At 42.6% G+C, this 17,909-nt stretch overlaps 1 protein-coding gene across 1 annotated transcript in view; it reads left to right on the top strand.

The window, feature by feature from the left end:
- The first annotated feature begins 619 nt into the window (after positions 1–619).
- Positions 620–17,909, top strand: part of LGR5 (leucine rich repeat containing G protein-coupled receptor 5) — a 129,808-nt gene continuing 112,518 nt past the window's right edge. Inside the window, exon 1 of the mRNA XM_086403700.1 lies at positions 620–2,510. Coding sequence (XP_086259826.1) covers positions 2,299–2,510 — 212 coding nt within the window. The 5' untranslated portion in view covers positions 620–2,298. The remainder of the gene's footprint in view (positions 2,511–17,909) is intronic.

The following is a 17,909-nucleotide window of genomic DNA, read 5'->3' on the forward strand; positions in this document are numbered from 1 at the left end:
TTGTAGGAGTCCTCCACATAAAGACAAGTGGCCTAGTCCCTGTCTCCAAAGCTATCACAGTAAAGTTGGGAAAGCAAAACACATATGCATTCAAGAAATTTTTAGGGCTCAGTTGTCTGATATTTAGAACATACACTTTCAATGAGATTCCTAGAATTTCTGTGCAGAGTCTGTGATCTTCCTTAGACTGCAAGCTCCATGGAAGAGAGGTAACTGGGCCACTGTTGTATCACAACTGTAGCTGTTCTACAAAGATTTGTTGCTTGATGACTAATATAGACTATGGTTACAGAAGGTCTTACAGAAAGAGTAAGTCTTGAATTGCTTTCTTACAAAATAAGTAATCTGAGGCTAAGTTTTTTTAAAGGGAAAGAAAATGAGTAATCAGGAGGTGTTCTATAAATGTGAAAGGAATGGCTAGGAGAAGCAAGAATAAAAGACTTAGCAAAGGCGGACTGGATAAAGAAGATCTATCACAGCGTTGTTAATCAGCTATACTCCAACATAAAATTTAAAAAAATAAGCAGAGATATGGTAATGGACGTGATGTGCAAAGAGACAAGTGAAGGACGAAGAAAGAAGCAGGCCCTGCATTGATATCCAGAAACCAGAATTCACTCACAGTTTTCAGCAGCCGCTGTCAAATGTTCCCAAATCTCTGGGCTGCAATATCTTTATTTGCAAAATGAAGAGGATGAGGTATATACAAAGCTTAGCCACTCTCTCCTTCTTTCCAATCCAAGGACTCAAGAACTTGCTAATGACGGGATTCATGCTAGAAAAGAGCATGTTCCAGAATACTGCTTTAGGTCCAGGAATCTATATATTTTTTTAAAGTTCCACAGGACATCAGCCAGGCTTGCTTCTTAAACAAAGGAGAGTAAGTACACACAACGACAAAAATCTTTCCAGCTGTAAAATTCAGAAGTTTATATGGGAAACTCAGCAGGATGGACTAAGTGGAAGAAGGCTGAGAGGCCTTAAAAGCCATAAGCGTTCTCCCCCTTCATGAAACCAGCAGGCACTGTGCCCAGAGGGAAAACTGTGCTTTTTTGTGAGTTGAAGGGGCAGGCTTGGGCCGTAACTTTTTTCAGCCACTCACTGGGGTCTGCAGACGTCGACGGGCTCTGCACCCAGGCCTTCTCCCAGGAAAGCCCTTCGTCCTTGTCCTCCTTGCTCCTGCAGGGTCACTGCAGGTCGCTTTTGAAGAATATGAGAGGTCGCAATTTGCACTGATAATGGGTCTCACATCTGGGTGGGACTGCACTTATTTAGAAAACCCTGGGACACTTCTAGGATGAAAAGGCAGCCGAAAAAAAGCAAACATCTGTCCCGCATTGCTTCACTAAAGGTGACTTCCAGAGGATCCTAAATCACTATTTAAAAAAGTCACTTGGACATCTAACCCCATGGGTTAGACAACATTGGAGTGCTTGCTCACGAGCTGTATTTATTTAGCGATTAGCCCAGCGTTTCGATTTTAGGGCAAAAGGCGAGCCAGATCGGGCGGCTTGAGGTAAGGATCAAAAAGGTCACCCATCTTTTTGCCTGAGGACGCTTGCCTCCTTACCCCGTTAAGTGTGACTCTTTTTCTGGATTGGATTTTTTTTTTCTTTTCCCCCCTTAGGTACTCTATGTAGCCCCTCCATTCTCGGAAGTGGGCGCTGGGGAAGCGTGCAGCATCCTTCGGCCCCTGCGTGTCCGTCTATACCCGTCTAAAGCAGGTCCCTTTTGGCTCCCGGCTCCGGGCGGCCCGGACGCGAGAGAGAATGGAGGCGGCCGGGGGCGGGAGGGAGCGGAGTCCCCGGCCTCTCACGCGGTGCGGAGCGCCGGGATCCGCGCCGGGGAGGCAGAGCCGGAGCGCTGAGGACTCTGCTGCACCTCGCGCCGCCAGCCGCCTCCCGCCGCGGAGCCGGGGAGGGAGGGAGGAGGTCGGAGGAGGGCCGCGGGGCCGGGCGGGGGCCGCCGGGCGGCCCGGCTGCGCTGACGTCACCGGGCGCGCGATTCGGGCTGGAGCGCTTTAAAACAGGAGCGTGCGAGCGGAGATGCTGCTCCGCACCGAGCAGGCAGCTGGCAACAGCAGCGCTCACGGCTCCTGCAGCGGCTGCAGCCAGGGCTGCTCCCGGACCCGCGCTGCGGCAGGGACCCGGCCGGGCCCCGCGGCGCTTCTCCTCGGCGGCCCCGCGCTGCCCGCGCCCGCGGAGCCGCAGAAGCCCGCCGAGCTGCTGCTGGCCCGCCACGGTCTGCAGCCCGGCCGACTCTCCCCTCTCGCCGTCGCGGTCCCGCTGCCCGGGCACCATGGACACCTCCTCGGTCGGCGTTCTTCTGTCCTTGCCGGTCCTGCTGCAGCTGGCGGCGGGGGGCGGCTCGCCCAGGCTCGGCACGCTGCTGCGGGGGTGCCCCGCGCACTGTCAGTGCGAGCCGGACGGCAGGATGCTGCTCAGGGTGGACTGCTCCGACCTGGGGCTTTCGGAGCTGCCCTCCAACCTCAGTGTCTTCACCTCCTACCTGTAAGTGCGCCCCGGCTGTGCTTCGGAAAGCGGGCAGAGGGAGGGAGGCAGGTGGGCCCTCCACCCGTTTTGGGGGCTCTTCGGCTCCCGCGTGCTCTGGAGGGGGCGAACGAGGTTGCCAAGGGCGTCTTGGTCAGGCGTGTTTGGGCCCCTGGGAAACGCACGTGTCTTGGGGTAGCGCGCCGACACTTTCCGGGCCCCGCAGAGAAACGGTGGCTCCAAGTGCAACCCCGGGGAAAGCGCTGGTGCGCTGCAGCTTTGCAGTCCAGATCTAGGCAGGTTGCCGCGCGAATTCCTCCGAGTGCAGGCATTTGTCTGCAATGTGCACATCTGTGCCCCTGAACCTGGAACCCAAGCTACCCAATTGGTCCCTGCCCCAACCTCCGCCTCCTTGTCCCGTCACGGTCCGCGAAGAGATGGGCTGGAAAAAGTTTCCCCAAAGGAGAACTCCAAGTTGTCCAGCTCCAAAGGAACTTATTCTTCATCCCTTGCGCGGTCGTGTGATGTAACCTTTATCAGTTCTGTTCTGTTCTTTCTACCCCCCCCCCCTTTTTTTAATGAAGTGATTAAAATGTGGCAACCACAAACCCCGATTAGAGCTGCCAGAACGTTATCTTTACCTTTGGCTGCCCGAGCCGCCCTTTGAAGTGCCCGCGGCCACTTTGTAATCTTTAACCATCTCCTCCTCCCGGGGAGAAAGGGAAGTGGGTTTAAGGCGGCGGAGCGGGTAAACAGCGGCGCCCACACCCAAGTGGAGACTTGAAGCACTCTGTCATCCCTCGGGGATCCTACCACCCCGTCTCCCCTCCCCCGCGCCCCCCATCACAGATCCAAAGCCCCAGTTGCGGAGACGAGGCAGCGGCTCGTTTCTTAATTTTGTCTCCGGAAAATCCAGGCCTGGAGGGTAACAGGTGGCTGGGTGGATGAGGTGACCCAAGGGGACCCCGATTCTTGGGAACCGAGGCGACAACTGTCCATCTCCCCATCTGAGGCTCGCTGCCTTCAGGCAGAGAGACCCGAAGGAAAAGGGACCACTCGGGAAAAGAGGCACTCGTGACCGCAAGGTTACACGTCTGGGTTTTAACCCCAGGCACGCCGGTGAACCCACCCCAAACCCTGGCAATCCCAGTTTCGGCTTCTCTGATGTACCTTGGCAGGAGCAAACTGGAATGTTTGTGAACTTGGTCTTTCCTCTGTTTAGTTGTTTTCTGGAGGGAAGAAACATGAAGAGGCTTGCACAACGCTTTACACTAGATAGTGATTCTTTTTCTAGAGACAGAGTGAGGAAGAAAAAAAAATTCTTTTTTGCTTGCTTTGATTTTGTGTTGAAAGGGAGGGATTATCCTGCTAGATTTTAGTATTAGTAGATGGCAGTTCCCCTCCTCACCTACCATAAAACTATTTTGGCTGCTTTCCTTATCTGAAAAGATTATGGAATTAATCTATTTCCCCACAAGGTTTCCCTTCAGAGGCGCTCATTGCATGATGCAGTGATATTTCCACAGCAATGGAAATCCACTCCCCTAAGTGATCCTTCTCTTAAGAACTCACATTTCCTCCTCCTAAACAGCTCTCCGTACTACAAAGTAGTCTGTACTACTTAGCTCCAGTCTGGATTTAACTGCTAAGTTTAGTGTTTCAAGAATCACGTATTCTTCTGCATGGGGCATTTCTGTTAGTGGTTGGCAGTTGCATTCAAGAGCCTGGAACTGCTCTTGCCCGTCACCCTGAAGAAATTGGTTAAATACAAGGGAGGTGTGCAATCCCCCCAAACTCTTAACTATTTAAATCATACAGTTGTTAGAAAACTCCTTAAGCATAGGGAAAATAAATATCAGGACTTTTTTTTTCCCTCTCACTCATTTGTTGGGCTTCTGTTACTAAAAGCTGGCATTAGGGTTAGGGAATACTGCTTCCAGTCATTTCCCACATACCTCAAATGCATTTAACTGCTTCCTCCATGTGCTGGGGAGATCTGACTGCCACTGTTTCCTATCTTGCTATCATTATAGATAATCCCTCAGAGTTAAGATACCATTAGGAAGTTAATTGTCAGCTTTTTCTTGTGCTGTTTGATGACAACCTGTATCTGGCCTAAAGTGAAATTTCTCAGTGTTCTATATAATATTAAAACCCAGCGTGTCTGTGAAAAGTGTCACAGTGAATGCCAAATACTTGTATCTAATGGTTAACTTTTCAGGGAATGTGAGGGCTAAATGTAGAAATCAACCCTGAAGTAAATAACCAGACTGATGTTGTCCATAATGAGCAATTTTAGAATCTGGTCTCCTTATCTAAGACAAAATGCCAGAGGCCACTGGATGCTCTGCCTTAGTGGCTTGAGGGGTTTGGGGTTTGAGGGGTTTGTTTTGACAACCTCAGGAACTCTGCTGACATGAAGGGCAGACGGTGCCCTCTCTTGGTTACACCTAGCATTAAGTAACCATTTCTCCTTTGCTTGTGCACTCACACCCAAAGAGAAATCTTTATTTATTCATATCTGAATAAATAAGCTTGTATTTTACTGGTTATATTATTTTAGGAGATAACTTCTTTTTGCTCTTGAAAAGGAACATGAAGTTGTAGCCCGGCTCCACGGGGGGCCCAGTGGTAATGAAGCTTTGATGAGAAAGTTACTGTGTGCAAAGACTAACGTGAATGAGAGGCCATACTTCTGTCTCTTATTGTTTGTACTAAGTTATCACCATTTCTTTGAGTCAAAATGTTATCTCTTAATCTTCCTCCCCTCCCTAGAAGAGAACAAGCATTCCATTTTCTTCAAACAGCAAGTTGCAGCTGTACACATTTGGCAAATAGATTTGCCACAATCTGATAACTGGCTAGTCCAACCTGTAGGTAAGGAAAGTTTCCTAAACCTCTTTATAGGAGGTTAGAGTTATTTTTATACAGTTTTATAATCTTTCTTCCCCAGAAAAGCTAAACGTTAAGCCAGTCCAAACATTAATATTAACTCTCTTTTCTTACTGAACTGCGTTCTCCAGTGGATCTGTAATTGGACCACTGAACATGCGTGGTAGAAGCACTGGTAATTTTCAACCTTAACCTCTCTCTCTTATTCTCTCTCCCACTAATTATGTTCACCCAGCAGAAAATAAGGAACACACCAAGATTAAGACATAAAAACAGACAATAACTGTTTCCAGTGTTTAATACATCTCAACCTACCAGTAGTGATCTGTCAGAAATGAAGTAGTTCTAGCATCTAATCTTATAGATGAGTTGTTTTAATGCATCAAATTGGACATTTGTGCTAATAGGGTCTTAGAAGTAAGCTCTGTGTGCTGCTTTGATGTATCTTTCATCCAGTTAGTGTAGTATCCAAATAGAAAACTAAATCCTAATGAACTTCCTAATATAGTAAATATACTTTTCTTTATTCATCTAGAACAGTCATTTTATTTTTAAATGAAAACTCAGTTTTTTCCTGCAATTGCTTAAAAACATGAACATTTCAGCCACAGGCAAATACATGTCACATGAAACAAAGTTATCAGAAGAAAGAATTTTTTTTTTAATTTTATCAATTTGGTTACTTTTCTATATGTAACTTTCTAACAAAATTTAATTTTACACAATTGATAAAACTAGGTTTAATAAAAAACAATCAAAAACCTCGGTTATAACTAATTAGCGACGGCCCTAGTGTCATACATGTATTGAAAGCATTTAAGATACACTTTAAATTTAAAGAACCTTTTCAGAATCTTCCGTGAAAATTGTTTAATATGTTTCTACTTCCCTTCAAGCAAAGAAAACTATTTTAAATGAAGGAAATTTTTGTACTTTAGAGATGGTTGCAAAAGCCTTAATTGTTACAACAGTCTTAAAATTTAGGTCAGTTGCAAACTATAGTGTGCTCTAAAACCTACTTGCAAAATTCATTTAAAATATAATGATATCAGTTACTTTTCTGCATTTTAATATTCTTTCTTTTTCTCAAGGATGTCTGGGTTTTCCTAGTAGTGTTTTTGTTATGGGGGATAATTATTGAAACTAATTGACTGAGTTAGTCTGAGTGAATTTTTTTTTTTTTTTTGAGATAGTGTTTCTAATTCAAGCAATCTTAATGGTATAGATTTACAAAAAATATTTTACTGTGTTCAACACATACATGACAAAGTTTGTGTAACAATAATAAATTTTTACATATAATTAGCATAATCTTCTATCGGATCTTCAATCTTTTCTCTCTTTACATGTTTTCTTCAAAGTAAAGGTGGAATTCTGATCAGCAACAGAAGTGGCCATCACAAATGAGTTATTAATAGAAAACTGGAATCAAAAACTAACCTTTGTAATTAAATAAATGTATATTTTATTTTATTTTTTTTTAATGTATATTTTAATATGGAGAAGGAAATGGCAACCCACTCCAGTGTTCTTGCCTGGAGAATCCCATGGACGGAGAAGCCTGGTAGGCTGCAGTCCATGGGGTCCCACAGAGTCGGACACGACTAAAGCAACTGAGCAGGAGCAGCATATTTTAATAATGAAACCGTTCCTACTTGGATGTGCTTGAAAAAGCTTAGAAACACAAAACTAGTCTGTAATTTCTCAAAGTCAAGTTTTGAACTGTTTGATAGTTTTTAATTTCCAAAGCATGTAACTGTCAAAGGTATAGACATAATATCCAAGTAAACAATTAGGTCATAAAATTAAAGACATTGCAGAATATTTACAGTTTTACAACTGGCACCTAATATCTACTTACTTTAATAAAACATTTTTATATTTCTTCTATTGAATTTATACATGGAAGTAGTTTTAGCTATAAATTTAAGTATGTTTCCCATTAAACCAAATCATATACCGTAAGTTAGAAATGAAAAACAGTAGTGAGCACTGCATTGAGCAATTTTGTCAAGTAATTCTTTTGGTTTTATTCACTTATTTATATAAATTTAGAATAATGCTAAATGGAACATTTCCTTGTGAACACCCCCACAAATGGGTATTTCTGGTAAATTGAATTCTTCATGAGAAGGCAAATTCCTTCCTCTGAGATTCAACGTCCTCACTCCTGTTGCAATGTTTCACTTTATACAGTCTCATTTTGTAGTAGAAAGATGAATCAGACTGGCATTAGAGTCACTGCTGATAGATTACTTATCAAAAATAACAAGCTGATAATTTAGTCCTATTGCTATTTTTTATGTATCTTAGGATTTCATTTGTTAAATTACCCATGAATTCCAACCTACTACAACTCTTTGATTCCCAGATTCTATCAGCTTCAATCCACAGTTTTATTCAGTCGTCATAGATACCAACTACATGTTCAGTTTCACCCATGGAATTCCTTAGCTATGAGAAAAGGAGACACTGCGTAGGCTATACGGTGGAATGTTTCATAAATGTCTTCATAATGCAAAATTATTTTGTTTCTCCATAAATGACATAGTAGGAAGCAGGTTCATTCTTGAAATCTCTGGCATTTTTTCCCACTTCTTCAAGTTAATTTTTTTTTTTTTTTTGCACTGAGTCCAGTGGAAATGTCTTATTTGAAAGTAGTAGGTAGAAGAATGTTAATCATTTGATTTCAAAAAAATGGAATGTTATCTAGTAGTAATAGTAAAAGATGGTTAACAGGGTGTTCGAATTAGAAGGTTAATTCTTTTAATTAAAAAACCTTTAATTTTAATTGAGATATAATTGATCTATAACATTAGTGTCAAGTGTACAACATAATGATTCAATATTTGTATCCAATCATGATATGTAAGTCTATAGTAAGTCATAAGCCATAAGTCTATAGTAAGTCTAAGCCATAGTAAGTCTATCTAGCATCCATTAAGCACACCCTGGGTTAACTAAATATTTTTAAGATGCTTTGGAAGCAGGAGTCCTTTCTCATATCCTCGTTCTCAATATTTAAGGTGAATTGACACATCATTTATTTGATAAGATGAACTGACACATTATTTGATTCAGAATGGAGAATTATTTCAAGGTTTTATCTATTCAATATTTAAATCTCAATGTTTAATATGGGTCAGGGAAGCTGGAATTTACTTTGAACATATGCAAAAGAACCATCCATTGTCCATGAAACCATCTTCCTTAAAATTGGATGGATTAATTCTTCAGGAGGTAATGATGGGCTCTCTTAACTTCAGGGTTTATCTTCCTCCCTAGACTGTGAGCTCCTCCAGGCTAGGAAATTTTTCACTTTATTTCCCAAGTGCTCAGACCAGTACCTGGCAATTAAGGGATGCTCAGTAAATACTTGTAATGTTGAATTGAATAGAATTGGCTGAACCAGCTGCTGAAATCCTAATGGCTAAAAGGGCTCAGAGAAAGATGATAATTACTTGTCTGCAAGTAACAGAAAAACACAAATCTGCTAGTATCCCACAATTACAGCTCAGCCCCATTGGAAATATAGTTAAATTGTACTTATCTTAAATGATGCTACGAGTTGTTTAACAGACAGACCAGAATTTACATGTCTAAATTACTTTATTATTGTAATAACAATAATTATAACAGCTGACATTTATATTATTCTTTCTGAGTGCCTGGCATTATGGGGCTACTTTACTCAATCCCATGCCCCTCAACAACCTTCTGACACGGATACTATTCTCATACCTGTCTCGAGTGGCCTGTTAGCTTATTGCAAGACTGTTTCCAAGGCTCAAAATGTTTTAGGGCCTCTTTGAAATTGTCTTTTATCAGAAAACAAGGGAACCAGCCTTCTAATGTGTAGTTATGCCTCACAGTAATTGTAATTAGTGCTGAAATGCTTTGGCACATTTTTCTTCTTAGGAACATAACTTATGAAGCCCCCATATGAGAAATATTTCTTCAAGGAATCCTAGGAAATGTAGTCTTTGGTTTTTGATAAGATGAGAATAATATTATATAGCTTAGGGCCAATATATTAAGTTTAGTAGCTACCTTTTCCTATATCCACAGAACCTATTTCTCTGATCTCCAAGTCAAAGATAAATGGTGGTGGTGCCCAAGTATTATAAAGAGTGATCAACTGACTAATAACTTCCAAGTTGAAAATGAAACTCTTTTTTTCTATGACCAGATCTGTGCATCAAATAAAGTAGCTAACTTCTTTGAAACTATATCTCAATTCCGAGAGATGTGAGAGCAGTGTATCCATAGAGCTGATTCACTTTGCTGTACGGTAGGAACTAACACAATATTGCAAAGCAACTGTACTCCAATCAAAATTAGTTTTTTAAAAAGAGACATGAACTTTCTTAATAGGCCAATTTTATTTAAGTTTGTGTTTACCTTCAAAACTGGTAAGATAAGATGAATTGACACATCATTTATTTGGTTCAGAATAGAGAATTATTTCAAGGTTTTATCTACTTACCAATCACTATGTAAACTCTGCATGGTTTAACAATTAAGCCAGTGAGACAGACTTCTGTGTAAATTAAAAATCTGGATAAGACAGAGAAAAGTCCCTTCCTTCAAACAAAGAAGAACTGAACTATCCATTTAGTTTCTTCAGTCCTTCCATTCATTTGCTGCTATAAACCTATGTGTTAATCATTTATTATATTACAAAGTCGACATGAAAAACCAATAGTTGACCAATTAATTATAAAGCATATTCAGCATAAAGAACATCTCCTCAACTAAGAACTGATGTTTAGAAAATTTAGGTTACTTTGAGATGCAATCTCTAAAAACTCTTACAATAGTATGCTTGACTTCAGTTTTCTATGAACAATAATAATTTTAAAATTATAGCAGATACAAACTACTATATATAAGATAGGTAAGCAACAAGATCCTACTGAATAGAATGGGAGCTATATTCAGTATCTTGTAATAAACCATAATGGAAAAGAATATGAAAAAGAATGTATATGTAAAAATTTATTCAGCAATCCCTAATTGTCAAGTGTCTCATTTTTAACATATGCACATTTTTCCATGTTCATTTTGTCCTTCTTTACTACAGGAGTTTGGCTTCACCTTCTAACAGAGACTGTAATGGTCAAGGAGAAAGAAAGCCATCTCACATGCATGTTACACACACACACACACACACACACACACACACACACACAGCAACACTCCAGTAAGAAACAGTTTCCTTTGTGCCACTTGCTCGGTGGAATGGGTGGAAATGATACACACTGACATGGCCTGGCAGTGGAGGGCCAGCCCTTTTCAGGGGAGAGACGAGGAGCTGCCTGTGAAGGCACCTTCAGTTCGCTTCAGAAGCTGAAATGCAGAAGACAATTGTCCTGGCACTGGGAGCCCAGCTCCAGCTGAGAACGCGTGCACCGAGCTGACCTTGCTCATCAGCCTGCCAGCTGGGATTAAGCTTTCCTCAAGTGGTCCCTTGTTAGTCCAGCCTTTTCCCCAGTGTTGCTCATCTTTCACTACTGGAAGCCAAGTGTTTCAAACTGTTACTCAATTTTGCAGCCAAATTCCTTTATTTTCTCCTCCACCTCCTCTTCTGTCCTCTCTCTGTCTGTCTCTCTCTCTCACACATACACACCAAATGATGACTAATCTTACATGCATGCTTTCCTTTCCAAAGTCCACATTAAGAAGAGAATCTAAGAATTTTTGTTTCACTAAAAAAAAAAAAAACTAGTAAATATTCTTGTGCTCCTTTTTTTTTTTTTTTTTTTTTTTGAAACCTTGATTAAGTAGAACAGGGACCTCTACAAAAGATGTCTCTGCAAAAATAACCTTCCTTTGATCAAAAAAGCCACAAAAGTGTACTTCTCAGGAAAGTACAAAACCACACATGATCTCAAGTGGAAAAAATATAAAGAATTTGCTGAATTTTTAACCTTAGCACATAACAAAGATATTATTTTAAAGTCGGCTGGTTAATGTGGGCTGTGTTAGAACTTTCATTGTGTTACGTTTGGGTTTACCCAGTGTTATTTTAATGAGTTTATTGGGTTCGACACACAAAACACCACATGGCGCTTAAAGGATTTCGGTTATAAATTTTCTTGTGAGGCACTTACTTGAAGGAACTCTGTTACATAATCCACTGGTCTTTAAATCTATCAGCATGAAAATAGCCTTTCACTCTTTACATACATAAAAGATTATTTAGCTATAAAAACCAAATAAAAATTTCCATGGAAGGAGCTACATTCCTTAATGTGTATTAATTAAGGTTTTCACAATAAGCATTATTTCCCTGTGAGTGTTGAATGACTCTACAGGATGAGTTTGGAGTCTTCTAGTAAAGACTGAAAGAAGAAATCTCCCTCTTTATTTTCTCTTCTTATTTCCTGTCCTGAAGGGACCCTTAGACCTGCCTGCATTTCACCATAGATGTACTCTATAATTAGCGGTGTTAACTGCCCAATAGAGTAAAACCAAAAAAAAATAGCAAGTGAGATGGAAAAATAAGTGGGGAAATCGGCCACTCGAAGAAACTACCCAGACAGAACAGAGAGAGACGGCAAGCCCTAAACAGACATTCAGCCTCGGATGGTACCCTTCCCTTGGGTTTCTCTTGATGCTTCTCCATCCCTCTGTATCAGACAGTATCAGAGGAGGACTGACGGACACGTCTCCCTTAATGCAGACACTGTCCCCTGCCAGGACTGCAATCTACAAGATGAAGGGAAGTTTAGAAAGAAGAATCACAGGGATTAAAGTTATCAACCCTAAGCACACCAAAATTGGGGTCTTTGATTTTAAATTGAGGAAGCCACATTACTGTCGCTTTGGTGGGAGACCTGAACTCACTGAAGCCCCCATACCCCAGCAGCTGTTGTTCTCTGGGGCTCTGTGCAGTGGAGTCCAGGAGGAAGTTCAAGATCTTTTTTTCATTGAGTCTTCAAGCTCGAGTAACAAAAGGAAATCCCAGTTGAACCAGATTCTCCCAGGGTGTAAGCCAATCTCATTTGAAGATCTCAAGTTTTAGCAACATGATTAACTGACAGGATCCACCTTCCACCCTGAAGCTGCTGACCTTGAGCATAATGTCCACTGCCCCAGGGTCTTGTAACAGTGAGAAGTGTCAGATGGATACAGTCTGGTCCCAAATAACTATTACATAGTAATTTGAAGCCCCCTTTGCCTTAGCAGTAGGAACTCCTCAGAACACAGTTAATTGTATAAAGGGAAAAGAAAGGCTGATTTGTGGAGATTTATATTAAGTACGGCAAAATTAATTCAGAGGTTGAGCGAATAGCTAACTACATTTAGAGTAAGTTCTACTGTAAAGAACTAAAAGGATTAATCTTTTATCCAAAATTACCAGAATTAGTAAGCTGTATACCTAAGGTCACATTACATAGTGCAAAATTGAAATTTAATCATGATTGCTAGAGTATTACCCTAATTGCCCAAATAAACAGAATTAAAATCACTTGGATGGATTGCAGAGGTTTTTGAAGAGTCAAAAGCTGTATCTAACCATAGGCTTTAGAATAGAAAAGACCTTCAGTTTAGTTCAGTTCATTCGCTCAGTTGTGTCTGACTCTTTGCAACCCCATGAATTGCAGCATGCCAGGCCTCCCTGTCCATCACCAACTCCCGGAGTTCACTCAAATCCACGTTCATCGAGTCGGTGATGCCATCCAGCCATCTCATCCTCTGTCGTCCCCTTCTCCTCCTGCCCCCAATCCCTCCCAGCATCAGAGTCTTTTCCAATGAGTCACCTCTTCGCATGAGGTGGCCAAAGTACTGGAGTTTCAGCTTTAGCATCACTCCTTCCAAAGAACACCCAGGACTGATCTCCTTCAGAATGGACTGGTTGGATCTCCTTGCAGTCCAAGGGACTCTAAAGAGTCTTCTCCAACACCACAGTTCAAAAGCATCAATTCTTCGGTGCTCAGCTTTCTTCACAGTCCAACTCTCACATCCATACATGACTACTGGAAAAACCATAGGACCTTAGAGTTGCCCTAATCCAAAACCTTCATTTCCACAGATGATGAAATTCATGTTCATAAGAGGTAAACAACATGCCCCAAATCACATAGGTGGTGAAGACGGGATTGGAACCCAAGTCTCCCAGAAACTTCAGTTGAATGATTCTTTTTTTCACGTTTTTGCGCCAACACCAGATACCCAGGTGAATTCTAAATACTCCATTAGTTCTCTAGATGTTGCCAAGTATCCTGTTGTTTATGCATGATACATGTTCATTTCTAGGTGTGTGCTTGAATCTTAACCCAATAAGATTTTGTTCCATTGCAGATACAGATGAAGTCCTCTCTCACCTAAAAATCTGTATGGCAGAGAGAAACAATCAGGTTTAATTTGAGGAATAAACAATGTCCCAAGTTTCAGTTCATGGTCAGTAAACACGTCTTTATTGTCATTTAAATTTCACTTGGGATTTTAATTTGACCAAATTCAGGTTACCTTCGTATCTGTTGTGCCTGTTCCCTTTCTCCTCTAGCCCTAAAATTCAGGTTCTCCTGATTTTTTGTGTGGATAACTGTTGCAGTCTCCTGTGTTGGTTTGCATAGAGCCCCACAACACACACGCACTCCCTGCCACCCCATGAGTTTGTCCAGGAGGCAAGTCTGTTCATGTCCCCTTTCCAGTCCTTTAGTGGTTTCCCGTGGCTTTCACAGTAAACTTTAACTCCTTAGTTTAACCTACAGAATCACCGTGTCGCGCCTCATCCCCCACCGACAGACTCTGTTGTCAGCCCTCCCCTTCTCAGTCCCATGTCCTCCGGTCTCCAGCCATATCCAACTACATCCTGTCGTTTCCCTGTTTCAGGCCTCCAGCTTCTCAGATGTGTCTGTCTCTGCTTGGAATGCCTTTCTTCTTCTTCATCTTCACAGCTTCTGTGAGTCTTCCCATATTCAGTTTAAGCATCACCTCCTCTAGAGAGTTTTCCGTGACCCGCCAGTCCCTGGTGCTTCCACATCATGCTGAGCCCAGCTCTGTCCCAGCACACATCTCTCATGATTACCGTGCTCGATCTGTTCTCACTACTGGACTCCATATACCCCTTGATTCTCTTAGAGCAAAGAAGAAAGGAGTCTCCCTGGATTAGAACACAGAATCTCTATGTACCAACCATGGTTTTCATTTTCTGTATTTTATGATGCTTTGTTATCTTGGGCCCTTGCATACCCAGGAGGGACAGAAGGGCTATCTAATCTTGGAGATAGCAGCAGCAACTCCCCTGTAAGTGTGCCTTTCATGTGCAAACCAAGCAACACAAGCCCACACCCCACCACCTTCTTTATCAGGCTCTTGCAGGGATTTTACCCTCTAGGTCAATATTTCCTGCACTAATCCCCCCTGGGCCAGGTACCAGATAACTCGGGGCCACAGCTACACCTTGAGCCTGATGATATTATGCAAACTAGCCGATTTCAAGTCTGCATATCCTGCTCATTCTTCCCATGGGAATCACGATAAAGGCTCTAGCCCCTGCTTTCTTCCCTCTCCTTCTATCACCCATGTGGTCCTGACCCGATACGTCTGCCTGCTCTTAGCAACATGCATGCTAAGTTGCTTCAGTCGTGTCTGACTCTTTGCGATGCTATGGACTGCAGCCCACTAGGCTCCTCTGTCCATGGGATTCCCCAGGCAAGAATTGGAGTGGGTTGCCATGTCCTCCTCCAGGGGATCTTCCCGACCCAAGGATCAAACACACATCTCCTGTGTCTCCTACACTGCAGGCGGATTCTTTGCCCCTGAGCCACGGGGGGAAGCCTGGCAACCGTGAATGACAAGCTGTCTTTTGCTAGCAGTCATCTTGAGGTCTAAGGGCAACACCATACCTGAATAACATGAAAACCTACATCTCCAAACCCTTTTGCCCCTGCACGCCTGTACCTGGTCAGCTTCAGAAGCGGCTGCAGCTGCGGCGCACTTGAGGGAGAGTCGGCCCAGTTTTCTCTCTTTAGGGGACCCACCCTATTCCCTTAAACACTGCATAAGGCTTGTCTGTCATCCATGCCTAAGATATAAGGTGCCGTCAAATGTGTAACAGGGAGATGAGCTGATAGAATCTCCTGTATAATCTTATAATGTGGTGACCAAGAAATACTTCCCTCTAAACTTGGCAGGCTGCCTTGTTTGTAAATTCCCAAGACAGAAAAAAAAAAAAAAAAAAATCAGAACGTGCTCTTTAGGGGAGACTTTCCTGGTGACCCAGTGGCTGGGACTCCAGGCCCCCAGTGTAGGGAGCCTGGGTTCGGTCCCCGGTCAGGGCCCCACATGTCACAGCTAAAGAGTCCACCTGCCACAGCGAGGATGGAAGGTCCCAAGTGCTGCAACTAAGCCCTGGCACAGCTGAATGAATAAAATGTTTTTTGCAGTGCTTTTTAACACTCTTACCGCCTGTGTTTTCATATGAGTCTCCTAAAAGTTATGAATATCCCTATTTTAGAAATTAGAACACCTTTTGACAAAGCTCACAGCCTCGTCTTGAATAACGTGAGCAGCTTACTCCGGATCTCAGTTTTCTCATCTGTAAAATGGCAACAATAATGGCATTTACCTCACTGAATTGTTGTGACAGCTGGTAAACTAACAGATGTAAAAAATTTTCCATCGTACCTCCCATGTGGCCCACGCATAAAACATTAAGTGCTGTTGGTTTTGTTGGTCACGGTGGTACAGTTGGTATAACACTAAACCCACCTTTTTCAAATATGCAGTGTCACCTCTTACTGTTATCCACCTCAAAAAAATAGCTGTCCATGGGCCTAAAATGTTACAAGTGTAACTGCAGTTTTCATTAAACAATATTTTTTAATGTTAAAAACAAAAGAACAAGGTGCTTACTAGGTACAAGAGCAGGGGAAGCTTGAAATGAGTAAGACATCACCCACTACCTGTTCAGGTAAAAAGATTTCCATGTATGTATGTATGTATTTGGCTATGCCAAGTCTTAGGTGCAGTATTCGCGATCTTCAGTTGGCAGCATGTGAGATCTGGTTCCCTGACCATGGATTGAATCCGGCCCCCGCACTGGGAGCTTTGAGTCTGAGCCGCTGGACCACCGGGAAAGTCCCCAAGTAAAAAGATACTAACTTTCAGCTCCGATTTTTTGTATCAAATAGATAAAAGATTCCGTGTATTGCATGGTGTTCCTATTTTCACGGGTGTGTGAGTGTTGTAGACCCTGCACGAGCCTCCGGGTGGGCCATTGAGTGCAGGCTTCATCACAGACTGTGAGCACATGGCCCAGTGTGAGGGGTGCACTTCTCCAACACCATGTCATGGATGGCCCACAATTTGTGGTCCTGGGTTTGAGTTGCTTTTATCCTCTTCCTTCTTGTCACCCATCCTCACAATTTTCCCTGAGTATGTGGGGAAAATTGAGTTTGATAACTTCTTGGACATTCAGAAGCTCACATCCCAGCAGTGGTCTTGCTGTGGCAGAAGGGGAGAGATGATAGATGCAGGGGACTTGGAGGAGAGGGGAGCCCAGCCTTTCCTCAGAGCCAAAGACGCACTCAGGGAAACAACAAATTGTCAACACAACAGATGTGTTTTTTTAATATTAACAACTGAAAAAATAATTCTACTCTAAGGAGATAAAAGCTGATTTAAGGAATATGCTTATGTCTACCTGAAATTATCTTCAAAAGAGTTGAACTTTCACGAGGAATTTCAGTAGCTGTCTTTGGTGAAGAAGCAATTGGTTCAGTGCAATTAATTACAGGAAGGATCTTTGCAGTCAGTGATGACAATGAGACTAAAATTATTTCCTGGGGACTCTTGGATACCAGTGACGTGAATCTGGGAGTGGGGGAGGGACTCAGGTTAAATAAGGGGTCAGAGCACCACCAAGCTTGTATTTAAGCAGGAGGCCTCTGGAATTAGGCCCAGTGATCCCCAGCAGAGAGGGGAGATGGGCAATGGGTGGGAGGTTACTGGACCAGAGAGTCTTTAACTCTGCTGGATGAGCCCATGTCTCCATCTCTCCAGATGCTCGGCACCCCTCTGCAGAAAGAGCAAGGCTTTACCCCTGACCAGTGAAATTAAGAGAGCAGGTCTGAAAGGGGAAATCTCCCCTGTAGGAATACTTTTCTCTCTTACAATATGTGAAAAGACGATTCTGGAATTCTCAAGTGTCTACTGAATCACTAAAGTAAGAAACTGATGTATTTTGCAGCCCCAAATCCAATACGAGAGGAAATTTCAGACAGACCTTATGTGTTATCCAGCAGCACAGATTGAAGAAGTGGGATCCGTCAGCCCAGCTTCATTAAGCAGTTTAAATAATCACTAAACCAAGGGGGATTAGAAGGCAGCAAAAGTCAAACAATTTCAAATTAAATGTCAGAAGGGTCTATCTGTTAGGTAAAGCAAAGTTCTTTAGGTGGAGGGGGAATAAGAAGAAAATGACAGTCCAGAGGAAACCGTGGCAAATAAGAAAAGAGTTTTTACAGTGGTGAGGTTCCCAAATGGTTCAGTGGTAAAGAATCTGCCTGCTAATGC

The sequence above is a fragment of the Bos grunniens genome, chromosome 5 (assembly GCF_055505025.1).
Source record: "Bos grunniens cultivar Pamir isolate PY7600 chromosome 5, Bosgru_T2T1.0, whole genome shotgun sequence".
NCBI classification, from domain to species: domain Eukaryota; kingdom Metazoa; phylum Chordata; class Mammalia; order Artiodactyla; family Bovidae; genus Bos; species Bos grunniens.